This window comes from Diuraphis noxia, unplaced genomic scaffold (assembly GCF_037042655.1).
Source record: "Diuraphis noxia isolate RWA-SAM2 unplaced genomic scaffold, SU_Dnox_SAM2 contig0003, whole genome shotgun sequence".
Classification (NCBI taxonomy): Eukaryota; Metazoa; Arthropoda; class Insecta; order Hemiptera; family Aphididae; genus Diuraphis; species Diuraphis noxia.
The window spans coordinates 25,353,323-25,379,619 of record NW_028301713.1 but is presented as its reverse complement, the minus strand read 5'-3'; the positions used below and the strand labels follow the sequence as shown (position 1 = coordinate 25,379,619).

Here is a 26,297-nt window from a genome sequence, read left to right as displayed (position 1 = left end):
TTTGTTTGTCGTTGTAATTTTATATTTTTGTGAGCTTATTAGATTAATCGTATTTTACAGGTAACTAATTAATAGGTATAAATCAATTTTTTGAATAATTACCTAATAAAGTAATTCAAATATTTTTCAATTTAAAACCACCTATTTTCTTATTTTATATCATATTTTAAGTCATCATGATATGATCCCTAGTCAGAAATTCATAATAGTAGCAGATAATTCACATAATATATTATAAAATGTGTGATATAAGATGAATTCTAATTAAATGGTCTAATGTGTAAAATTTATATATAACTAATTAATTTAAATTTAATAAAAATTATCTGTGATAAAAAACTGTACTAACAAATTAATAATGTAATTTCTATGGATATTAATATTATTGGTATCGATGTCACCTCATTGGCGCGTCGCGTCAAATCGTAGGTATATAGGCATAATATTTACTGCATGGTTTCATTTTCATTATATATATTTACGGAATTACCCACCGCAATACATCGTTAAAAACTATTTTTACAAAAATAGTATAGATACTCTGGTTTATGAGACCTGTTAGATCGAGGCGTTACCAACTGCAGCAGAACAATATTATACGTACACCACATTTAGAGTGAAAAATACAGAATTGTATATTCTTGTTTGATGGTGAAATCTAGATCTAAGAGGCACATAGGCGCGATTTCAGCTTTGACTTTGGAGGAGGACTATCCAAATATAAATCAAACAGACCCGCCCGGGATAATATGACTATACCGGTAAAATACGATTGAGAACGTTATTTTTGGTAACACAATAAATTGAGAACGCTCAATATTTTAATTTTATTTTCAACGTTGCCAAATTTAATCGAACAATAATTTGAACACGATAATCGACTATCAAATGATAAAGAATGTTATGTATGGTATGTAGCAAATAAAAGTTCTAATAATTTATTAAAATATCTAGAGTATGTTGGATTATGCTATCCCGCTTTAACTAATTCATATAGGTAACTTATTTGTCATAAACTCATAACATATTTATTACATTTTGTATACATATTTTTATAATATTCTACATATTTACTTTTTTTTACATAATATATAATACATAATCTTATGATTCTACATTTTTTTCATTTTTAAACATATTTATATAACATATGATTTTCTTCAAGAATATTTGTTAAATGATAAATAGTAAATGATATGGCAACGTTTCACGTAAATTCGTTCTCAATAGTGACCTTTTTTGGGGTGAGCGGTAAGTTCTTTGTTATTTTTAAGTGTTCTCAATTGTTTGGTCAAAAAGGTAAAATGTTCTCAATCGTTCGATAGCCGACTATACTATAATAATTATAGTATAATTTAAACAGGTCGTTAATTATACGCTAGGATATTTTTACCCCCGTTCAAAACACATTTTTACAGGGGGGTAAAAATATCCTATATCAGAGATGGCAAACCTTTTGATAACTGCGGGTCAAATGAAAATGTTTGGTTTGATTTTATTTGCCTCGAGTGTCAGAAACTTTTCAGGCCTTGTTTTTGCCTAAAAAATAATTCAATTAAATCTAGAAACATGATTTTATTTGTTGTTAAGTATATAATATATTTAAACTTAACAGAATTTACTATTAACTAATACATATTAATATAAACACATATTTTTTTTAATTACAAAAATTAGTTTTTAATGAGAAATCTGTTGCTGCATATTTCCAGCTAGGATTATGATTTAGAGATTATAATTTAATACATGCTGCACTAATATTTTTGATTTTTTACGATATAATATTACAATAATTAGTTCAAATTAATTTCAAATTATCAGTAATATTTTTGGAAGTGAAGCAAAAATTATAAATTATATTTAAGTTTACATGTTAGTGAAATAATGCTTGAGTGTCACAGGGTGACATGAGTGACATAGGTTCGCCATCCCTGTCCTATATGAATTCACCTGGGAGGTAAATATATCCTAGTATAATTTAAATAAAGTTTAATTTATTCCGGTATATTTTTACCGGCGGTAAAATTAACCTAGCAAATTTTTACCTGTGGTAAATTTAACCTAGAATAATTTTACGTTTACCCCTCTTATAAATTTACCGAGGGTATAAATATCCTAGGTTTTCTTTACTCCCGGTAAATATATCCTAGGTTAATTTTACCCCCAGCAAAAATATTCTAGTAAATTTTTATAGGGGGGGGGGGGGGGGGTTAAAAATATCCAGGGATAAAAATCACTATCTAGTTTGGTTATAAATGTAGTTTTTACCACACAATATTCTGTGTTTTTACTACTGATTCCTGAACACGGATTTAAATTTTATACAAATTTCGGAGAGATGTTTAAAATATGAATAGACAATTTTCCGAGTATTACGTAGAGCGGTAAAATAATTAATCCAATTGATACCTACAGTGGTGAAACACGTCTTGTTAGTTATTAGTTTATTACAATACACTGTTTTCCATGTAATTTAATAATTATATTTTTATATTTTGATTGAAAATCCATTAAATAAAAAGCAGAGCAACAAGAAAATGTAATAACACTATTGTAATTGAATCTCTATAACATTATTAGTAATAATAATTGTAAATTATTAATGCCTAAATCTGGGTTTTATGTTCATAAATCATAATTTAAAACAACATGATAAAGAAGAAAATGCATAACTGCATGTCTGCATCCATGAGAATTGAGAGGTAAGCCTCATGGACATCTGTATGACGATGATTATTAAGCCGTTTCAAGTCGTTCACTAACAACATAAAATAAACATATTATATTTATATGTATCACTGGATTTTCAATCGCATACTTTAATATACAATTAACTACTTAACAAATAATTTCTCAGTTAATTGTTGTAATATTTAATTTTGTATATCCTTGAGCTGAGAAATTTGAATTAAAAAAAAAATGAGGAGAATGTAAAATTGTATCTCATGCGTGTGTATCAAATATAGTATATCAAATATTGTATACAAATCTAGTTTATAATGTAGAGGTGATATAGTATAAAATATAAATATAGAACAATTGTAATTTATCAAATAAAATCATATATTATCTAAATCTGCCTAGAAACTTATAACATTGTTATATTTATTAAAGTACATTTAAAAATAAAAATTATATTATATAAATAATTATTATTTATTAACAGTGAATTTAAATACTTCTTATATAGTAAACTCTTGTAATAATAAAATGTATTTATACAATAATCAACAAGAGTAGTATCTAGTAAATATATCTAAAAATAAAAACATAATCATATTACATAGTTTCAATGAAAAGTTTAATTATAAACGGTTCTATTAAATTACTTGTGATTTATACCCGTGTATTATAATAAGGTTAACAATTATAGCTTTTTCAATAATAAACCAAATACGCAATTGAATGTAATACTTGAGATTTATACACCGTGCTACACTACCCTAATAGAAAAATTCCGCAATTAATGCTTGTGATTTTATTAAAATTATACGTACTAGTTTCTTTCTACTTACGGAGATGAGAACCTTTTACAATATTCGTACGGATCTCTATAATAAACTTTAAAAAAATTAAATTAAAAAATGTAATTATCAGTTTTATACAATATTATAGTACTGATTCATATACCATAGTTTTATATCATAATATATAATAATAATAATGAATTTTACATACCTAAAATGTTATCTTGTTCATATTGCGTAATAAAATCATTCAGTGGATCTGAAATGATTTAAATTATGTTTAGGTAAGATGTTTGTTATTACTTTATAATTGTTACATTTTATATTTAAACAAAAAATAGGCGGGTAAGTCGTGGATGTCGCTCTGCTGTACAGTAGGTTTTACAAGTGGGTTACTGTAATGAATGGAATTAAATTTGAATCCAATGATATTATATCATTGTATATACGAAAAACGATTCTGAGCGAAGACGGTTTATCTGTCTAGGATATTTTATAGATAATTAAAAATTTTCAAATCTTAGATTTAAAAAGAAAAGTTTTTATGAATTTCTAGTTTGAAATAATTTGCGAATTTTCGTGATTTTCGTGATTTTTACATATGTTTCAAAATTCAAACTTTGAATGCTTGTAAAAAAAAATTGTGAATACGCATTTCTTTTATTTTTCAAGTGCTACTTTCAATATGATAGGAGCCATGTATTAAATTTTCAAGCTTTGCTACCGAACAAATAAATTTTTATTGATATTTATAGAAAAAAAACTAAAAAAGTTGAAATATTAAAATGTCCGTAAACAGCTCAAAACAAATCTAAATATTATCAAATATAGAAAATGCCTATATAAACATTCAGTGAAAATTTCAAGTATCTGCGGTCATTTGTTTTAGAGTTACACCAAAATAAGAAAATCACTAAATGTGAAATCCAGTGAAAATTCAATGTTGTAAAAAGTTAATTTTCAAATGCTCATAAAAATTTAATTTGAATTTTCGATGAACTTTTTATTTGTGATAAAGATTGACAAACTTGTAAGGAATCTTGTATTAAATTTTCAAACCTTAGAATTAAAAAGAAAATTTTTTATGAATTTCTAGTTTAAAATAATTTGTGAATTTTCGTGATTTTTACATAATATGTTGTCAAAATTCAAACTTTTAATGCTTATAAAAAAGAATTGTGACTATGTATTTCTTTTATTTTTCAACTGCTATTGTAAAAATATGTTAGGAGCTTTGTATCAAATTTTAAAATTTTAGAATTAAAAAAAAAAACTTTGATGAATGATAATTTGATCATTGCCGTAATTTTTACGTATTTGTAGTCAATATTTGAACTTCAAATGCTAATAAAAAAAAATTGTGCCTATGTATTCTTATAATTTTATAATCACTATAAGAATCATTTAATTTGAACGTATTTAGTCAAAATTTGAACTTTAAATGCTTATAAAAAAAAATCGTGCTTACGTATTTTTAATATTTTTTAACTGCTATTGTTACAAAGTGTTAGCTCAAAACAAATCTAAATATTTTTTAAATTTTATCAAATATATAAAATACCTATATAAACATTTAGTCAAAATTTCAAGTATCTGCGGTCATTTGTTTTAGAGTTACACCAAAATAAGGAAAATACACCAAAATCGCTAAAAGTAAAATTCCATTGTTGTAAAAATTTAAATTTCAAATGCTCATAAAAATTTAATTTGAATTTCCGGTGGACTTTTATGCTGCTATTGTAACAATATGTTAAGAGCCTTGTATTAAATTTTTAAGCTTTTCTGGCTAACAAATAAATTTTTATCAATATTAATTTAAAAAAAACTAATAATGATCGAAAATTTCAAATGCCTATGAATAGTTCAACTTAAGTGGAACATTTTTGAAAATTGCATGGTGGATAGAATATACTTATATAAACATTCGGTGAAAATTTCATGTATCTATGGTCATTTTTTTTTAAATTACATCAAAAACCAAAATCGATTTTGTCGAAAAATGAGTGTGCGTAAAATTTCCCGTTTTTCCCTTAATTTTTAGTTTGTTTTTCTCGATTATTTAGAAAAGTATTAAGAATTTTTACCCCCCAAAGTACCAACTAGATTCACTTTCTGATCGAACGAGATACTGAAGTCAAATTTCGAAGCACTTTTACTGCCCCAAAATTTGATGACAGACACAAAAAAAATAAAAAATAAAAAATAAAAACATACATCATGGTAAAATCAATACATTCAACGCTCCGCTCAGAATCTAAAATGATACACGCAGTAATAAATACTGTTACGAACCTATAAAATATGTACGAGATACCACGCAATTGTGATATAAAATAAGTATTGACTATGACTAAAACTAATAAGCCATTAATATCAAAACCGTGCGGATGTCACTAATAAGAACGTGATGAATAAAATATAAAATTGGTTAAATTATAAAAGTGTTTTCACACGTCCCTTCTTATAAATGACTGTAGACCCGTGTGAGAGTATACGAAACGGTCAGCATATTAAGTTGAATCACAAGACCAAATGTCGACATGTAACAGGAAAGTCACCACCGATCCTAAGGACCAAATCATATATAAGAGAGGCCGGAGAGACGAGGACAAGAGCTCGTCAGAAAGTTTTTAAAATGTGAGCCAGACGGTTTTTAAAATGTGATCCAGACGGTTCTTAAATGTGAGCTAGATGGTTAGGGATATTCAAGACACTCAGAGGCAGGTCGTAACACCATCACTCATTGTCTTTTATATCATTATTTCAGAGTCAGGTCGTAACACCGCTCACCAATACCTTATGGCTTACTACATAGTCATTTTGTATCAAGTTTAAACGTAAAATAAAGATATTGTTACACTTATACATCAGTTACATTTTCATTCCTACGTTGATGTATGAATCGACGTTCAGTCGGGCCGTAACAATAAACATGAATATACATGAAGACTTTACAATTTAAATTTGTTATTGGCAGAAAAACAAAATTATAAATAATTATAAATTATAGTTAGGTATAGATCATTGATAATAATTATTAATTACTCACGATAATCATTTTCTTCATCATTTTCATTGGCTTCCAGTGCTCGCTCTAATATAAAAAATAATTGATGGTATTATTTACTGTAGCATAAGCTCGTAAAAACGCATACTATAAACCTACAGGTATATGTATAGTAAAAACACAGAAAGGAATGTGAAAAACTTGTGATGCTTCTAATACTATTTTAATGGTGTATAATTTTTTGATAATTATTCAGAGAAAGATTTCCTTAAGTGGATTCGATATCACGATTTTCTGTCTTTGTCTAACACAAAGAATTTTAACAGTGTTCTCTGCCAAACGTATATAAAGTGAAGCGATAAGATTTTTGAAATCAAATTCGAATTTTTCGTCAAGTATACTTTAGATCAACTTCCGCACATTTTTTAATTATTTAAATTTTATCTTTTGTGATATTTTTAATATAACGTTTTTAGAAATAGATAATATCAATAGTGTGAGGAAGTCAATCTTTAGTAGTCTTGTCGATCAAAAATCAATACATTCATTGCTCCGTTCAGAATCTAAAATACTGTATGGGTATTTAAAAGAAATTGTTTTAATCAAAAATAAAGTAGTAAAATATTGTAACATTATAGTACGCTTGGTACCTAATTTAATTTTGATAAAAACCCATACAGAGTTGATTGGATTTTCCCTTTTACTGTTCAAAATGACTCCATTGACCGGTATGTGAATCTAATAAACGAACTTTTTATTGTGTGTTAGTATACTTGCGGGTACAGTGATCACTGTCTCGCCGTCGAGTGACATCACAATGAGTGGACATCGCTTTTTGGGCAGTACTGGCTGTCTGGAGAGTGAGAAGCCGCCGCCCTCAACCCGGGCATGGGAGAAACCTACGGGTGCCCATTAGAAATTCTGCCAAATAAGCGTCCAACTTACGGACATAAGTGCCATATGCAAAAATAAAAGTATATGTCCAAATCGGAACCAGTAGATTTGAGTCTATAATACATGAATGAGTCAATTAACTGTGGGTTTAATATGCGGCGACCAATATAATTATATTTATATTTTAATTTTGCCAAGATTTATTTTATTGGATGTTATTTACATTTCGTAATACAGCAATTCAATCATAAGAAATCCTGTTACCATTTATTACTTGAGTCATTAGCCTTTAAGTACACACACACACATCTCTTTACCACATAGCTCACTAAGATTTTCACGACGAATTCAACCAATGGTAATGAGCTATAACACATATAATATATACAGTATGCACACAAAAATACGACGGTCGGTATGTGTGATTAGCTATATGCTACTAAGAATCTCGGTAACCGGGCGCATGACCTATTATTGTTCGTTCCCGAACAGCAAAAATGGGTACAATTTATTATAAAATAATATTTCATAGTGAATCACTTCCCTATTTCCCCGATGCAGAATTATGATAATATAATATGTATATCTATTAAATTATTTTTAAATAACTAAACAAATGTAATAATTTAACCACGTGATATCCGTTAGGTATAAATTTGGTTTTTCATAATCTAGATACATAGGCAACGTATTATCATCAATCCATATTTTTGTTACCTGTTGAGTATTGTAATACAATTAGTCATATATAAGCACAGTAAAAGTTATAAAATAATTAATTATAAATCTATGAATAACTCATTATGTTAACTTACTTAAACTTGACATAATTGATTGAATGTCCGTCGAAATTTTGAAATTTTCGCCTATGAAAATATAATTTATTATAATTATTTGAAATCTCAGTTTGTCATTGTTATATATTTCAAACTAATAAAATACACATACTTGTGTAGTTAATAATAACACAAAACTATATAATAATATTTAAGCTATAACTAATTTAGCCTGATGCAATGAGGTATGTTCCACATTCTCACCTAATGGATCGAATATCTAACCAAAATATTCCACTCGATGTATCTATAGAGTATAAAATCCCAATGGCTATCAGATGTGTCGATAAGTCAATGATATTCAACTAAGATTCGAAATTAATTAATAGCCAATTTAAAAAGAAAATTTACTCATGGATCATAACTCAATGGCCCCTAGAACTTAGGTGTGGTAATATAAACATAAGTCAGTGGCAACAAAAATTTGTTTAAAATATTTTGTATTATTTTGGGCATTTGACTCGCATGAGTAATACACATTACACTACATAGTTAATAAAAGTATTATCATACGACATATACACATCATGAGCAGGAGACATAAACAATAAAAATACTAATCAAAATTAACAAATCAATTACAAAATCGAAATTAAACCATATGAATCAATTATTTGTAAGTCAGCTTCGTATTCAACACTTAAACCAATAAATAGACTCAACAAGAGTGTATATGTTACATTGTTACATACAATGTCCGGAATTGTATATTTCGCAATTTGTACAGTGATTTTTGTACACATAGCGAATTGTACAATGTTGCTGTACAAAGTAACTATAGATTGTACAAGTTTCATTATACAATTCGCTATGTGTACAATAATCACTGTACAAATTACGAAATTTACCTTCATTGTAAATACTCAAAATTTAAAAACATAAATTACAATATAATAATTAACTGATGTATTTTCAAAGTATTTTCTTAACAAATATTACATATTAGTATATCATATATAATTCGATACACCTTGTCTTTACGTATTAGTATATTACAATCATCGAACAAATTACAAAATTTAAAAACATATTATAATAATTACAAATCGTAAGTATAAAACTACATATTACTGTACAGTGTACACAGTACACATTGTGATATGAAATAAAATACGTGAATCTATAATAAGATGTATAATTTCATCTCGTATAGTCGTATGAGTTGTTTTTCCCACGTTATGTGGAATCTAACATATTAGTAAAGGTATAATGCAATAAAAATTATAAAGTTTATATAAACGACTTTACGACAGGTACTGTCGTTGAGTCGTTCAGAAATACAATTTAAACAGATTTTAATACGGACTAGTACATTGTAATCGGAAATGCTGCAATATTTCAACTTATATTAGTGTGATTATAGTATTATACAATCGGGCAAAATGAGTGAATTTGAAAATAATATTAATTTAAAATTTTTTTTTTATATGATATACTTATATGCAATATTTGTTAAGAAAATACTTTTAAAACATACCACTAATTATATTGTAAACTATAAAACTTTATATCAAAATATCCAGTATTTCTATTTATTTGTTAATAATAGTAATAGTAATCTTGTGAATTGAACAATGAAGGTACATTTCGAAATTTGTACAATAATTATTGTACACATCGCGAATTGTATAATGAAACTTGTGCAATCTAGTTACTTTGTACAACTGCATTGTACAATTCGCGATGTGTACACAAATCACTGTACAAATTGCGAAATGTACAATTCCGGACATTGTATGTAACATAATATATAAAGATCAGCTTTAGAGGCTTTCCGTAATTGTTGAATTTGTCACATATAAACGTAGCTGATAAACCTATACCTGATATAAAAAATATTGAAACATCTCTTAAATACGCTAGACTATAGCGTATTAATGACGTATCATATTTAGCTAGAAACATTTTATCCGATCCAACCATAAACAATACACAAAAGAAAATGAAAAAATACGAAAAACTGAAGGTATTGAATTATAATATTCTGCTGTGACACATCATAAAAGAATATATTATAAAAGGGTAGATGTAAAGTATGATATAATAACAGGAATACATAGTTTGAAAGATATGGTGCTTGTAATGTTATTATAATGTTATAAAATCTCGTATCTGATAATAATATCTGTATTGTACAAATCACAATACGTATGGGAACGACACGATGCAAAAACATCAATTTAGGTACAGGCCACTTATGATTATTGTGGTCTAAAAATATTTTTAAAACTAGCCCCTATTGAGAAATGATTTATCATTCTGAATTGTTGTTATATAACATATATTTTGTTGTTATATACGATACGAATACAATTAATTATATTGGATTTCATGGCTAGCTCTCTATTCCTTGATGCATAATTATATTTATATACATAAATAGGGTTCTTTTCAATTAATCAAAAGTAATATTATAACATTTATAACCATGTTATAGCCATTGAGTTTCAATATTCATTGTGACAATCTAACGATTGCCCTAATATGTGTTATCATAATACATATTTGATTATAATATATATGTTGCGTATTTTTATACTTGGATTATCTATTGTAATACATATTTAACAATCTATAACTATGATTTATAATTTTTTTTCATTTTTGAACCGACTACGTCATGGTTTCGTGATTGCTTTCGCATTCTCCCACGAAAACCATACTATATATTACACAATATATAAATAACTATAATATATACTTACAAAATGAGTCTATGTATTTTACAGTATCAGTTACATTTTGAAAATTTTTTTCTGTTGAAAGATAAATTATGTTAATTGATACTTCCAGCTTGGTACTGTTTTTGTACTTCAATCTGTTTAGAGTTGTTTAACTTTACTCTGTTTAATAAGAATAGTAGACGACGGCCGATTTGTGCGCATAGTCGTGGCCGCGACGCACTGGCTCTGCTCTGGCGTGGCTATCACCGGCGGCGACGAAAACTCTTTTCCGCCGTCTACTATTCTTATTTTGAACAGAGAATATACATAATTTTGTACTTTATTATAACATATAAATATAAAATAATATTTAAATTATTATCTAGCCTGATGGACAGGCACAATTAGGGGAGGAGGCTGAGAAGGTATTAACACCTTCCATATTTTTGGTATTTATGTATCAAAACCTCGGATTATTAAAAAAATTCAAAAACAGCTTATCATCAGATACTAGACTACCGTAGTATAAAAAAATATAATTCGAAAATTGCCTCATAGTTGTAAGTGTCTTGAAAATGTAGAACTTATAAGCACCATCAGATGTTTTATTGAAATTACACCTATGACCATCCATCTTCATGTTCCTGTTTATGGATAATTGCAGTACGAAAATGTTCAACAATTCACAAATAATCAAATGTAATAAGGTAACAATATTCTTATATAGTTACTATACCATAAGCGTTAGGTATGGATTTGCTTTGTTAGTAGAAACCTTGTGATATCGCTCTACGTATTATCATTAAGGCCTATTACATATTTGATTAAATGATTAATGTGTATTTGTATGTGTATTACCTTCAGTTATTTTTTTAATCATTTTTATATGAACACAATATACATTATAAAATATTTAAATATAACACTATGTAACTAATTATCTATCCTTACCGATATCCTGTTGCCTTAGAACCGCATCAGTATGGTCGCTAGAATCTTCCTCTATAAAAATATAAGTATTAATAAATAATTAAATAATATTATTATAGTTGTATAATAATTTTTATAAATCTCTGTATTTTACATTGTTTTAAAAAAAACTAATTATTTAATTATTATTGCTGATTAATAACTGCAATGCAAAGTTTATTATAAAACATTTTTAACAACATAAGTAATATAATAACATAACCTAGAATTTATAGGTATTATGAACAAAAGGGAATTAGGTATGTCTAATTTCAACACTCCCCTTCAATTCCCGCATAAAAAAAAAAACTTTATCATATAAACAACAGAAGTATTAGGTAAATGTGTAATCCAATTTTTAACAAATTATTCTTAAATTTACTAGTAGGCAAGGATTTTGTCAGCATATCAGCTCGTTGGTCAGTTGTATGAATGTATTTTAACTACACTATTCCTTCTTGAACTTTTTCTCGAATGTAGGTAGTGATTATATAAGTGATATTTATATCAATATGTTTGGTACGTTTATGATATTCAGGGTTTAATGTTAATTTTATGCAGCTTTGAATATCTTCATAGAGTAATGTAGGTTCACTAACCTAACCACAGAACTCAGAGATTACTGTTTGGGTACCTAATGTTTAAGATTACTACATTATTGATCTCTCATCTTAATTTCCTAGTCAGCTTATATTTTCTACATATAGGTTGCACTTACTTTAGTTCATCGTCGTGCCCAAAATTCACCATAGATGGATTATTGCCTATACTTATTATAGTGCTTTCATATTTCCCTTGGATATCCTACTTAAATGATTAAATTGCAACTAAATCGATTTTAATTTGATGTTAGGTGATTAGCTGTCTTGCTGGGTAATAAAATCTTTCACAAAGATTTCACAAATAATACACTAGACATACACCGCATAAGCATAATCATTCAATCCGACATACGAATGTTGTACATATATTAAAAAAAAAAAAATCAAACTATTTATAAGTAAAATATATTTTCATTAGAAAATATTATAATATAACACTCTAAAAAACTAATAATGTATACTTACTAAATTCTTCCAATATGTAGGTAAAATCATTATCTAGATTTATAAAAAAATAAAATGTATCACGCATCATAGATGAAACTCGGGTTGTAACTGTATTTATTTTTCATTCTATAATTACAACATTCAAATATCCTATGATATTTAAACTATTACCTATTTTAGTATGATGAAACTAAACATGACACTCAATTTTCCATAATGCATTGATATCTAACCAAAATATTTCACTCATTACAATGGATGTCAGGTATTTTGAAAAGTCAACAATATATACAACTTTACTAAGATTCCAAATTAATTAATAGTCAATTTAAAAATACGATTTAGAGACGGATCATAACTCAATAACTTTTAAGACATAATTGGGATATAAACATAAGTCAGCGGCAACAAAAACTTGGTTAAAATTATTATTGTTATTTCGGATAGTCGATTAATACTAATGAGTTATACATATTAAACACAATATATTAATACCTCAATGAACAATTCAATATACATAATATTCCCAATAACAATATAGTATTACCTAAAATAATATCTTACACAATTACTATTGCATTATGTATATGTAACCAATAAATGTATTAACATTATCTCTCAAAATGTAAAAGTAGATTATGCATTAAGCATTATACTATTGACATACCTAGCAATATAATTAAACATGATTGTATTCAGTGGCATATTTTATTATTTACCACATTTTTTGACCAGAACACAAGAGATTTTAAATAAAGACCTACCTACGAATTACCGGTCATGAATAAAATAGTGTTAAGTCATAAAAAAAAACAAATTCAATGTTTACTACAAGCTATAAATGTCTTCAAATTTATATTGAGTTGAAAAACTATTATACTAACATAATTAAAAATATAGGTATGGCATTGATTGACTTTACATAATGATACATTTTTAAATAATTTAACTTTATATATCATACAATTTTGAACATACCCACATCCACAGCATGTGAAGGTTTTATGATGCCATACGTAAACATTTTATCTGTAAAAGTTCAGATAATAATAACAGAAAATATTAATTATTTATATAAATATAATTCTTCTGTACATATAATATATATATTCTATACACATATGAACTCATATCGTAATATTGAAAAACAATGTACCTATACCTATTAATATAATAATTATAAAACTCTAAAAAAGTAAAAGCAATGTTGAATACAATTTTAAGCAAAAACATAATGCGTATTTAATATAATATAATACTCATTTATTGACGAGTTTTTTTTTTTTGAATTGATTGGAATTTTTCGAAGATAAAAATGACAATCTAAAGCATCTTATAGCGGTAGGTGTGGTGTACATCCTTAAAACTCAATATAGTTTTTGTTCTAGAAAAATATTTAAAAAATCACAGGTCCAAAAATATTACTTCCGTAGAGAATTAGCTCGGCATGAATTCCGATTTCCGATCTCGACCTACCTCCAACATTGATGCCCAGTCCAACGTCCAAATTGGGCGGTTAGTGACAATGGAATTTTTGATAATTACGAAAAATTTGAAAAAATAAAAATAATGAACGCCGTCCGTACATTTCCAACGCGTGACGACAGTTGGCGTGATCGCAGCGGCACGCCTGTGCATGATGTGATCAAATAGGTAGTATACAAGACATTTACTGTAGGGGCCTTATGGCTTATCGTATTGCTCATCATTAGTATTTAATGGTTATTCGACATTGATTCACTGTCAATACGTGTATAAATAGAAAATATACATTTCAAATTGCAACGAATTGTTATTGATCATCGATATACATAGATTTCGATAAAATATTCAATAATTTAGTCTTCACTAGAAATTATACGTTAAAACAAATACAATAGTCGAATGCAGGGAATGCATGAGGTGGGACCTTAAAGAACCGGTTACAAAACCTAAAACCTTGAAAGAATACTAATAACCTTTATTTTACACTTTTAAAAGACCCTAACAAAAACCGAACCTTCATACAAACCTGAAAAAATGGGCATAGCCGTTTTCGACCAAAAACGTATCCTTCCCCTTTCGGCCGATTCGCTTTTCGACCAAATTTAAAATACATCGATTCTTTTCGACCACAACATAAAATTTATATAATAACACAATCACAATCTATACACAATCGGCACAATACGAATATGAGCTAAGAGAAGGAAGAATGAAATTTTGAATGACTAGGTATTCTAGATAGTGTTTGAAGTATACGAACTTATTTGAATTCTAAACAGTCCTAAGTCTGAATAAATGAGAAGAAAATTGTTTCTGGTTGAATATATCATAATAATTTGAAAAGAGAATTTAACAAGGTTAACATCATCATAAAAGCTGGCGGAAACCAATTCATATATGTTACCTGTATACAACACGGGAACCAACTCGTATGTTACCGTAGACAACCCGGGAACAAATTCGACAATTGGGAACCAATTCGTAGTCGTTCTTTATGTTTGCTCCAATATAAAAAGGTAAAAAGTGCACAATCATTTAGCACCGAGGCCATTGGTACACCCATATAATGCTTAATTTTATATTTTTTACGGGCAAAGTCAGTCAAAAGGTTAAAGATAGATGTGCTTCATTGAAACTTAGGGGGTGTTTATACTTTACACCCTATTTTTTTTTTTATTATTATCTAAATGGTTGGCAATGATTTCATATTTTATTATTTTTTTAATTGCAAATATAAAACAAATCTTTTTTCTGGGCAATGGCGGAAAGCATGGATAATGGATATAGTATAATCATTAATCATACTATTATATATGTACATCGTAGTTTATTATGTGGATACACAGGACGTGATATAATGTATTTGAAACACGGAAAACAAATGCCAAACGAGCATAATATGGTAAAGGTTGAAATTGTCCCGAAACTATAATGTTTTACTAAACGAGTCACATGCAGCTACATAGGTACGATATGTTTTACGTCTTTATTCATTTTGGTTAAAAAATCTGAATACCAAAAACTTTTATAATAAATTACAATTATATAGTAAAAAAATGATCACGTTGAGCGAAATTCAATATATTTATATGAGAAATGTGTGGTATATAATATATCATAGAGTAAAATCTTATTACTTACTATAGCAACTGACAAATTTATCAAATTCTATAAATAAATAAATAGTTAATAAAAAAATTGTTAGATGTTTTACAAACAAGATGAGGGTAAGATAATTAACATCTAATTTATATTATCCATAAATTATATGATTTGTCATAAAATGTAATAAAAATAAAAATTATACTTACTTTTTTTACCATCTTCTACCGTCCAATTCCCTGTAATTCCAATAATACAAAACATAAAAAATATAGCAAATAATGCAATAATGTTAAATTTAACCATGATTATAGATACCAAAAAAATATTAGTAATAATTACAACGGTAAGTGTGATAAATCAAGAATAATATCGAAACTTGCTCAACAACGGTATTTAAGCCATTTAAAAAGTTATTGCGCAAATACAACAAAATGTGTCAGTCCAGTCCAATTGAGTAAACTATTTGAAGAAATATAATAGTAGGTATGAATAATATTTTGATGTTTACCTACATAATACGTTCAGACGTAGTGTATATACTAATAATATTGGTTGTAGAATTCATTAAATTGCTAAAAAATTCAAAAAAAAAATTTAGTTTTCATTTTTTATACTCTGAGTCAATAATTATAGTACGTATGTAAAAAAAAATCCGATTACAATGGCTCAATGCATTTTAAACATAAACCCTATGTATAATCATTATATGTGGCTTTGGAAAATATGGCACAGCAACCATAATTACCAACTTTCGAAAAACAAACATTTTGTATTTTTAATATAGATACGACAGCAAAACGAGTACCCGTAGAAACTTGAAATTTTAACCAAACGTTAACCCTTTTTAAGATTTAATACAAAATTTGCTCCGAAGTTGTTAACAATTAATGTATTTTTGAAACTACATTTTCAAAATATTTTATTCTTCTAGTTTCAAAATTAAAATTTTGAAGATTTTATGAACATCGCAAAACTTTGAAAAATATTTTATAATTAAACATTCATAGTATTTTTACTGAACATAACTAAGACTTCAACATTTAATATGAAAAAATAATAATAACGAGTTACTTATTTCTTATAATTTAGAATTTTTGGTTACAGTGTAAATTATTTTTCAATTAATATTTTATTCAATCCTCTGTGTTGTTGTATATACGCAAGCCAGTTTACAACACACACGCACAAATTATATTAAATTATAAAAAAACGACAATATCGCATTCATAATAATACCTTTGCTTACTAGCTGTTATTTTCAGCCATGATCAGACAATTAATGTAATTTAAAATAAAAATTCAATGAAGATGAAGTTATTAATGATTAACAAATAGTATATTAGACTAATGAAGAAATGAGATGTCATTGAATTTAAAATTCTCGATTCATCAATCAATATTTTTAAAACAATATATAAAAGACAATTGTTAATGTATTGCTATTATATTTAACTACATAGATATAGAGTGTGACAGAACTTCTTCATTCTGAAATGTTTTAAGTATACCTGCAATGATTTTATAATGTTTCCACAATGAATTATATTTTAATTCAACAATTATTGTAATGACGTCACCGAACACCTAATGAACGGCACAGCATTACAAACATTTTGTTTAAAATTTAGTAACAAAAATGTTCGAGTGACTTCATATTAAATATTCAAATCTAAGGTATGGGTATGGACAATATAAACGATTTGAACGTTTGATTATAAAATAATAATAATATTCAAATGTTTGTCATTTTCCCTAAAATCTTCAGTATTCTAACTTTGAACACGAAGACATAAATATTTTTAAAATACACTTTCAAAATACATCAATTATTATACGGCGTTCGTTGATTGCGTCCCGGACAAAGTTAAACGATTTTTTCCTACTTTTTCTGTGTTACGATTACGTCCTATTGTATAATAGGTGAGCATAAATTGACATGCGATAAATCTAATACTTATATTTGTCACATATTATGTTATGCAGATAAATATAAACATTGATTACGTTTACGCGAACACTTTTAAATAAATTAATTAAACCCATTTTTAATGATATTAATGTATAAATATGGTATACTCTGATAGGCGTACTTGGTTATGTGAGATAGCTACATTATATGTTGCTAATAACTTATTAGTAATAAGTAATAAACTAATAACCATAAATTCACAATTATTTTGCTCATCCATACAGTGTGAACTGTGAACTGCCTGTCTATGAAACCCAACCAATATTTTTTCTCATTTAAACCTTAACCGGATATAGATTTATTAGTGATAATAATATTGAGATTTCAGTGCACAATTCGTTTTCTCTCTCTCTGACCCACGTGCAACATACCAAATTATGTTTATCAAATGGACCCTGTGTCACCCTAGAAATATAGTTATACAGCTCAATTATCATAGCCAGTGGCACATTTAGTTTTTGAGATAGGGAAGTTAAGGGGTTGTAAAAACGTTTAAATAACAATAGAATGACTTTCAAAAATAATTTTCAGCTAAAACATGTCTAAAATAATTTTCTTATGATGTATGTATATAGATATAATATATAAACCTTCACTCATAATCGTTTTTCGTATGCAATGGTTCATTACTGTGCCATCACAATGACATCTCGAAAACTATTGTACAATATCTATTTTTTGATTTTATTTCAATAACACGAATGGAGACTATTATTCCATATTCGGTGTTGGTCGATAATTTGACATTCGTAATATAGGTAAGTACTCGTATCGTGTATTCATATCATAATTTTTATCAAAAACTTTTTTCAAATTATAACTTCTTACTGTAGTAGGTACATACGTATTTTAGTAACGTTGATTTTAGCTTTTCAATAAATTGCTAAGAAATGCAAAAACAACGTACTTTGTTTTTATCACCTGAATCAATAATTATTAGTACGTCTGCAAAATAATACACGCCGCACCTTGACTTGACACATTTTAAGCGTATTATTATAATAGTTGTGATACGTGGCAAAGAAAAATGTTGCACAGCAATAACCAGTTTTTATTAAAATACATTTTGTATTAATCTAACACGATCCAAAACGAATACCCGTAGATAGGTACATTAAATTGTCGTCAATCGTTTACGCGAACACTTTTAAATAAATTATTTAAATCCATTTTTAATGCTGAATACAAATTTGATCAGAAATTAATAGAATAATAATTGATGTATTTTCAAAATATTTATGTCTTTGCGTTTAAAGTTAGAATACTATCGATTTTTGTTAAACAACCTGGAAAAAACACGGCGCTTGTGCTCAGCAAATCCATTTTTAGTTTGTCGCCTATTCCTACTTCAACAGCTACAGTAGGAAAAATATTAATAAATTCGGATTCTAAAATATAAAGATAATTGTAAAAATGTTCATGAGGCATATTTAAATTCTCAAACGTTAATTTTTCAGCATTTTCATGTGTGTAAAAAAAAATCGTCGAAATGTTTGTCATTTTCCCTAAAATCTTCAGTATTCTAACTTTGAACACGAAGACATAAATATTTTTAAAATACACTTTCAAAATACATCAATTATTATACGGCGTTCGTTGATTGCGTCCCGGACAAAGTTAAACGATTTTTCCCTACTTTTTTTGTGTTACGATTACGTCCTATTGTATAATAGGTGAGCATAAATTGACATGCGATAAATCTAATACTTATATTTGTCACATATTATGTTGTGCAGATATATTTAAACATTGATTACGTTTACGCGAACACATTTAAATAAATTATTTAAACCCATTTTTAATGCTTAATACAAATTTGATCAGAAATTAATAGAATAATAATTGGTGTATTTTCAAAATAGTTATGTCTTTGCGTTTAAATTTAGAATAATAACCATTTTCGGGAAAATATTTTTATTTTATTTCTAAGGATATTTTTGTAATATTTTGAGCAATTCGAAGCTTTATTAGATTTATATAGAATTTTATAGTAAAATAGAGTAAAATATTTTGTAAAATGTATTTTTATTAGTTTAAAATTATTATTTTGTAATTTTATTAGCTCATTTTTTGCCATTTTTATATCATATTTGCATTTTTCGTAATTAATTTTTCATTGTTTTTTAAGGTCATCAATTTCCGAGATCTAAAGTATTGAATATGTTATGTTTTTGAAATTTACGTATTTTTAATTATATAAATGTTATCCTTATGAAGTTGAATTTGAGTTTAATCATAATATTATTACATCCCACACTGCCTACATCGTGAATACATATTACGTGAAAAATTAAAGTTTCACAACTTTATAAATTATAGCCATCTATTAAGAATCTACCACATCCACATTTGTTGTCTCATTCTTACAATAGAGATGGGAATGTTATTCAAAGGTCCATTTCAATGGCCTCCAACTTTCAAAATTCGATCTTCTGCAGATTAGGTACGCCAAACGTTTATGCAGAAATGTGCACCAGGTCCCGACGTTTGTTCACAAAAGTGTCCAGTGAAATACCAAAAACAAAACTGTGGGGGGGGGGGCATCAATGAATGTTTTGAAAACTAAAACTTAAACCCATACGGGTATAAATAGGACACTTACAAGATAAGATATAGATAATAATTTATACATTTCCATCTGTTTAGATATATTATTAACAACAATACAAAAAACATAATAACATTTTAAAATGTCAACTTTTTTTACTCAAAAATAAAAATTAAGATTAAGACTTAAACCCCTTCTCTTTAAATGACGTATTCACTGACTATAGAAATGTACCTATTATGTATGATATTTGGACTTATTTTTATTGATTTTTTTATAATTATTATTTTATAACACTCACTTAGAATGTATTCCAATAGTCATTACTAAATCCATATTGAATGGGGGGGGGGGGAATTCCGTTTGGGCGCATTTACCCGACACAGAACACTTTAAGGCGTAATTTCATGTCTTATTTAGCCATCATGTTCCATGGGTGTAATGTATAAATATGGTATACTCTGATAGGCGTACTTGGTTATGTGAGATAGCTACATTATATGTTGCTAATAAGTAATAAACTAATAACCATAAATTCACAATTATTTTGCTCATCCATACAGTGTGAACTGTGAACTGCCTGTCTATGAAACCCAACCAATATTTTTTCTCATTTAAACCTTAACCGGATATAGATTTATTAGTGATAATAATATTGAGATTTCAGTGCACAATTCGTTTTCTCTCTCTCTGACCCACGTGCAACATACCAAATTATGTTTATCAAATGGACCCTGTGTCACCCTAGAAATATAGTTATACAGCTCAATTATCATAGCCAGTGGCACATTTAGTTTTTGAGATAGGGAAGTTAAGGGGTTGTAAAAACGTTTAAATAACAATAGAATGACTTTCAAAAATAATTTTCAGCTAAAACATGTCTAAAATAATTTTCTTATGATGTATGTATATAGATATAATATATAAACCTTCACTCATAATCGTTTTTCGTATGCAATGGTTCATTACTGTGCCATCACAATGACATCTCGAAAACTATTGTACAATATCTATTTTTTGATTTTATTTCAATAACACGAATGGAGACTATTATTCCATATTCGGTGTTGGTCGATAATTTGACATTCGTAATATAGGTAAGTACTCGTATCGTGTATTCATATCATAATTTTTATCAAAAACTTTTTTCAAATTATAACTTCTTACTGTAGTAGGTACATACGTATTTTAGTAACGTTGATTTTAGCTTTTCAATAAATTGCTAAGAAATGCAAAAACAACGTACTTTGTTTTTATCACCTGAATCAATAATTATTAGTACGTCTGCAAAATAATACACGCCGCACCTTGACTTGACACATTTTAAGCGTATTATTATAATAGTTGTGATACGTGGCAAAGAAAAATGTTGCACAGCAATAACCAGTTTTTATTAAAATACATTTTGTATTAATCTAACACGATCCAAAACGAATACCCGTAGATAGGTACATTAAATTGTCGTCAATCGTTTACGCGAACACTTTTAAATAAATTATTTAAATCCATTTTTAATGCTGAATACAAATTTGATCAGAAATTAATAGAATAATAATTGATGTATTTTCAAAATATTTATGTCTTTGCGTTTAAAGTTAGAATACTATCGATTTTTGTTAAACAACCTGGAAAAAACACGGCGCTTGTGCTCAGCAAATCCATTTTTAGTTTGTCGCCTATTCCTACTTCAACAGCTACAGTAGGAAAAATATTAATAAATTCGGATTCTAAAATATAAAGATAATTGTAAAAATGTTCATGAGGCATATTTAAATTCTCAAACGTTAATTTTTCAGCATTTTCATGTGTGTAAAAAAAAATCGTCGAAATGTTTGTCATTTTCCCTAAAATCTTCAGTATTCTAACTTTGAACACGAAGACATAAATATTTTTAAAATACACTTTCAAAATACATCAATTATTATACGGCGTTCGTTGATTGCGTCCCGGACAAAGTTAAACGATTTTTCCCTACTTTTTTTGTGTTACGATTACGTCCTATTGTATAATAGGTGAGCATAAATTGACATGCGATAAATCTAATACTTATATTTGTCACATATTATGTTGTGCAGATATATTTAAACATTGATTACGTTTACGCGAACACATTTAAATAAATTATTTAAACCCATTTTTAATGCTTAATACAAATTTGATCAGAAATTAATAGAATAATAATTGGTGTATTTTCAAAATAGTTATGTCTTTGCGTTTAAATTTAGAATAATAACCATTTTCGGGAAAATATTTTTATTTTATTTCTAAGGATATTTTTGTAATATTTTGAGCAATTCGAAGCTTTATTAGATTTATATAGAATTTTATAGTAAAATAGAGTAAAATATTTTGTAAAATGTATTTTTATTAGTTTAAAATTATTATTTTGTAATTTTATTAGCTCATTTTTTGCCATTTTTATATCATATTTGCATTTTTCGTAATTAATTTTTCATTGTTTTTTAAGGTCATCAATTTCCGAGATCTAAAGTATTGAATATGTTATGTTTTTGAAATTTACGTATTTTTAATTATATAAATGTTATCCTTATGAAGTTGAATTTGAGTTTAATCATAATATTATTACATCCCACACTGCCTACATCGTGAATACATATTACGTGAAAAATTAAAGTTTCACAACTTTATAAATTATAGCCATCTATTAAGAATCTACCACATCCACATTTGTTGTCTCATTCTTACAATAGAGATGGGAATGTTATTCAAAGGTCCATTTCAATGGCCTCCAACTTTCAAAATTCGATCTTCTGCAGATTAGGTACGCCAAACGTTTATGCAGAAATGTGCACCAGGTCCCGACGTTTGTTCACAAAAGTGTCCAGTGAAATACCAAAAACAAAACTGTGGGGGGGGGGGGCATCAATGAATGTTTTGAAAACTAAAACTTAAACCCATACGGGTATAAATAGGACACTTACAAGATAAGATATAGATAATAATTTATACATTTCCATCTGTTTAGATATATTATTAACAACAATACAAAAAACATAATAACATTTTAAAATGTCAACTTTTTTTACTCAAAAATAAAAATTAAGATTAAGACTTAAACCCCTTCTCTTTAAATGACGTATTCACTGACTATAGAAATGTACCTATTATGTATGATATTTGGACTTATTTTTATTGATTTTTTTATAATTATTATTTTATAACACTCACTTAGAATGTATTCCAATAGTCATTACTAAATCCATATTGAATGGGGGGGGGGGGGGAATTCCGTTTGGGCGCATTTACCCGACACAGAACACTTTAAGGCGTAATTTCATGTCTTATTTAGCCATCATGTTCCATGGGTGTAATGTATAAATATGGTATACTCTGATAGGCGTACTTGGTTATGTGAGATAGCTACATTATATGTTGCTAATAAGTAATAAACTAATAACCATAAATTCACAATTATTTTGCTCATCCATACAGTGTGAACTGTGAACTGCCTGTCTATGAAACCCAACCAATATTTTTTCTCATTTAAACCTTAACCGGATATAGATTTATTAGTGATAATAATATTGAGATTTCAGTGCACAATTCGTTTTCTCTCTCTCTGACCCACGTGCAACATACCAAATTATGTTTATCAAATGGACCCTGTGTCACCCTAGAAATATAGTTATACAGCTCAATTATCATAGCCAGTGGCACATTTAGTTTTTGAGATAGGGAAGTTAAGGGGTTGTAAAAACGTTTAAATAACAATAGAATGACTTTCAAAAATAATTTTCAGCTAAAACATGTCTAAAATAATTTTCTTATGATGTATGTATATAGATATAATATATAAACCTTCACTCATAATCGTTTTTCGTATGCAATGGTTCATTACTGTGCCATCACAATGACATCTCGAAAACTATTGTACAATATCTATTTTTTGATTTTATTTCAATAACACGAATGGAGACTATTATTCCATATTCGGTGTTGGTCGATAATTTGACATTCGTAATATAGGTAAGTACTCGTATCGTGTATTCATATCATAATTTTTATCAAAAACTTTTTTCAAATTATAACTTCTTACTGTAGTAGGTACATACGTATTTTAGTAACGTTGATTTTAGCTTTTCAATAAATTGCTAAGAAATGCAAAAACAACGTACTTTGTTTTTATCACCTGAATCAATAATTATTAGTACGTCTGCAAAATAATACACGCCGCACCTTGACTTGACACATTTTAAGCGTATTATTATAATAGTTGTGATACGTGGCAAAGAAAAATGTTGCACAGCAATAACCAGTTTTTATTAAAATACATTTTGTATTAATCTAACACGATCCAAAACGAATACCCGTAGATAGGTACATTAAATTGTCGTCAATCGTTTACGCGAACACTTTTAAATAAATTATTTAAATCCATTTTTAATGCTGAATACAAATTTGATCAGAAATTAATAGAATAATAATTGATGTATTTTCAAAATATTTATGTCTTTGCGTTTAAAGTTAGAATACTATCGATTTTTGTTAAACAACCTGGAAAAAACACGGCGCTTGTGCTCAGCAAATCCATTTTTAGTTTGTCGCCTATTCCTACTTCAACAGCTACAGTAGGAAAAATATTAATAAATTCGGATTCTAAAATATAAAGATAATTGTAAAAATGTTCATGAGGCATATTTAAATTCTCAAACGTTAATTTTTCAGCATTTTCATGTGTGTAAAAAAAAATCGTCGAAATGTTTGTCATTTTCCCTAAAATCTTCAGTATTCTAACTTTGAACACGAAGACATAAATATTTTTAAAATACACTTTCAAAATACATCAATTATTATACGGCGTTCGTTGATTGCGTCCCGGACAAAGTTAAACGATTTTTCCCTACTTTTTTTGTGTTACGATTACGTCCTATTGTATAATAGGTGAGCATAAATTGACATGCGATAAATCTAATACTTATATTTGTCACATATTATGTTGTGCAGATATATTTAAACATTGATTACGTTTACGCGAACACATTTAAATAAATTATTTAAACCCATTTTTAATGCTTAATACAAATTTGATCAGAAATTAATAGAATAATAATTGGTGTATTTTCAAAATAGTTATGTCTTTGCGTTTAAATTTAGAATAATAACCATTTTCGGGAAAATATTTTTATTTTATTTCTAAGGATATTTTTGTAATATTTTGAGCAATTCGAAGCTTTATTAGATTTATATAGAATTTTATAGTAAAATAGAGTAAAATATTTTGTAAAATGTATTTTTATTAGTTTAAAATTATTATTTTGTAATTTTATTAGCTCATTTTTTGCCATTTTTATATCATATTTGCATTTTTCGTAATTAATTTTTCATTGTTTTTTAAGGTCATCAATTTCCGAGATCTAAAGTATTGAATATGTTATGTTTTTGAAATTTACGTATTTTTAATTATATAAATGTTATCCTTATGAAGTTGAATTTGAGTTTAATCATAATATTATTACATCCCACACTGCCTACATCGTGAATACATATTACGTGAAAAATTAAAGTTTCACAACTTTATAAATTATAGCCATCTATTAAGAATCTACCACATCCACATTTGTTGTCTCATTCTTACAATAGAGATGGGAATGTTATTCAAAGGTCCATTTCAATGGCCTCCAACTTTCAAAATTCGATCTTCTGCAGATTAGGTACGCCAAACGTTTATGCAGAAATGTGCACCAGGTCCCGACGTTTGTTCACAAAAGTGTCCAGTGAAATACCAAAAACAAAACTGTGGGGGGGGGGGGGCATCAATGAATGTTTTGAAAACTAAAACTTAAA

At 27.4% G+C, this 26,297-nt stretch overlaps 1 protein-coding gene across 2 annotated transcripts; it reads right to left on the bottom strand.

The window, feature by feature from the left end:
• Positions 1-3,150: 3,150 nt before the first annotated feature.
• LOC107167649 (uncharacterized) lies at positions 3,151-16,356 on the bottom strand. Of its 2 annotated transcripts, none has more exons than XM_089222518.1 (11): positions 16,182-16,356; positions 16,012-16,038; positions 13,864-13,914; positions 12,904-12,936; positions 11,819-11,869; positions 10,910-10,960; positions 8,184-8,234; positions 6,517-6,561; positions 3,679-3,726; positions 3,516-3,561; positions 3,151-3,438 (listed from the first exon to the last, which is right to left on the bottom strand). In XM_089222518.1, exons 1-11 carry the CDS (start codon positions 16,276-16,278, stop codon positions 3,321-3,323), a joined length of 618 nt encoding a protein of 205 aa, XP_089078644.1. In that variant the 5' UTR covers positions 16,279-16,356; the 3' UTR covers positions 3,151-3,320. The 2 variants fall into 2 exon arrangements, with proteins under 2 accessions (XP_089078644.1, XP_089078645.1); XM_089222519.1 differs by having other exon boundaries at positions 3,156-3,443; positions 16,182-16,353.
• Between the last annotated feature and the right edge of the window lie 9,941 nt (positions 16,357-26,297).

What these genes read in the sequence shown, in the direction of transcription:
- LOC107167649 (XM_089222518.1), bottom strand. Translation starts at nt 16,278, where the DNA reads ATGGTTAAATTTAACATTATTGCATTATTTGCTATATTTTTTATGTTT. An exon ending in GGTAGAAGATGGTAAAAAAA is followed by an intron (nt 16,039 to 16,181) that starts GTAAGTATAATT and finishes ATTTATTTATAG; the next exon opens with AATTTGATAAATTTGTCAGT. An exon ending in ATCAATTATGTCAAGTTTAA is followed by an intron (nt 6,562 to 8,183) that starts GTAAGTTAACAT and finishes TTTTTATATTAG; the next exon opens with AGCGAGCACTGGAAGCCAAT.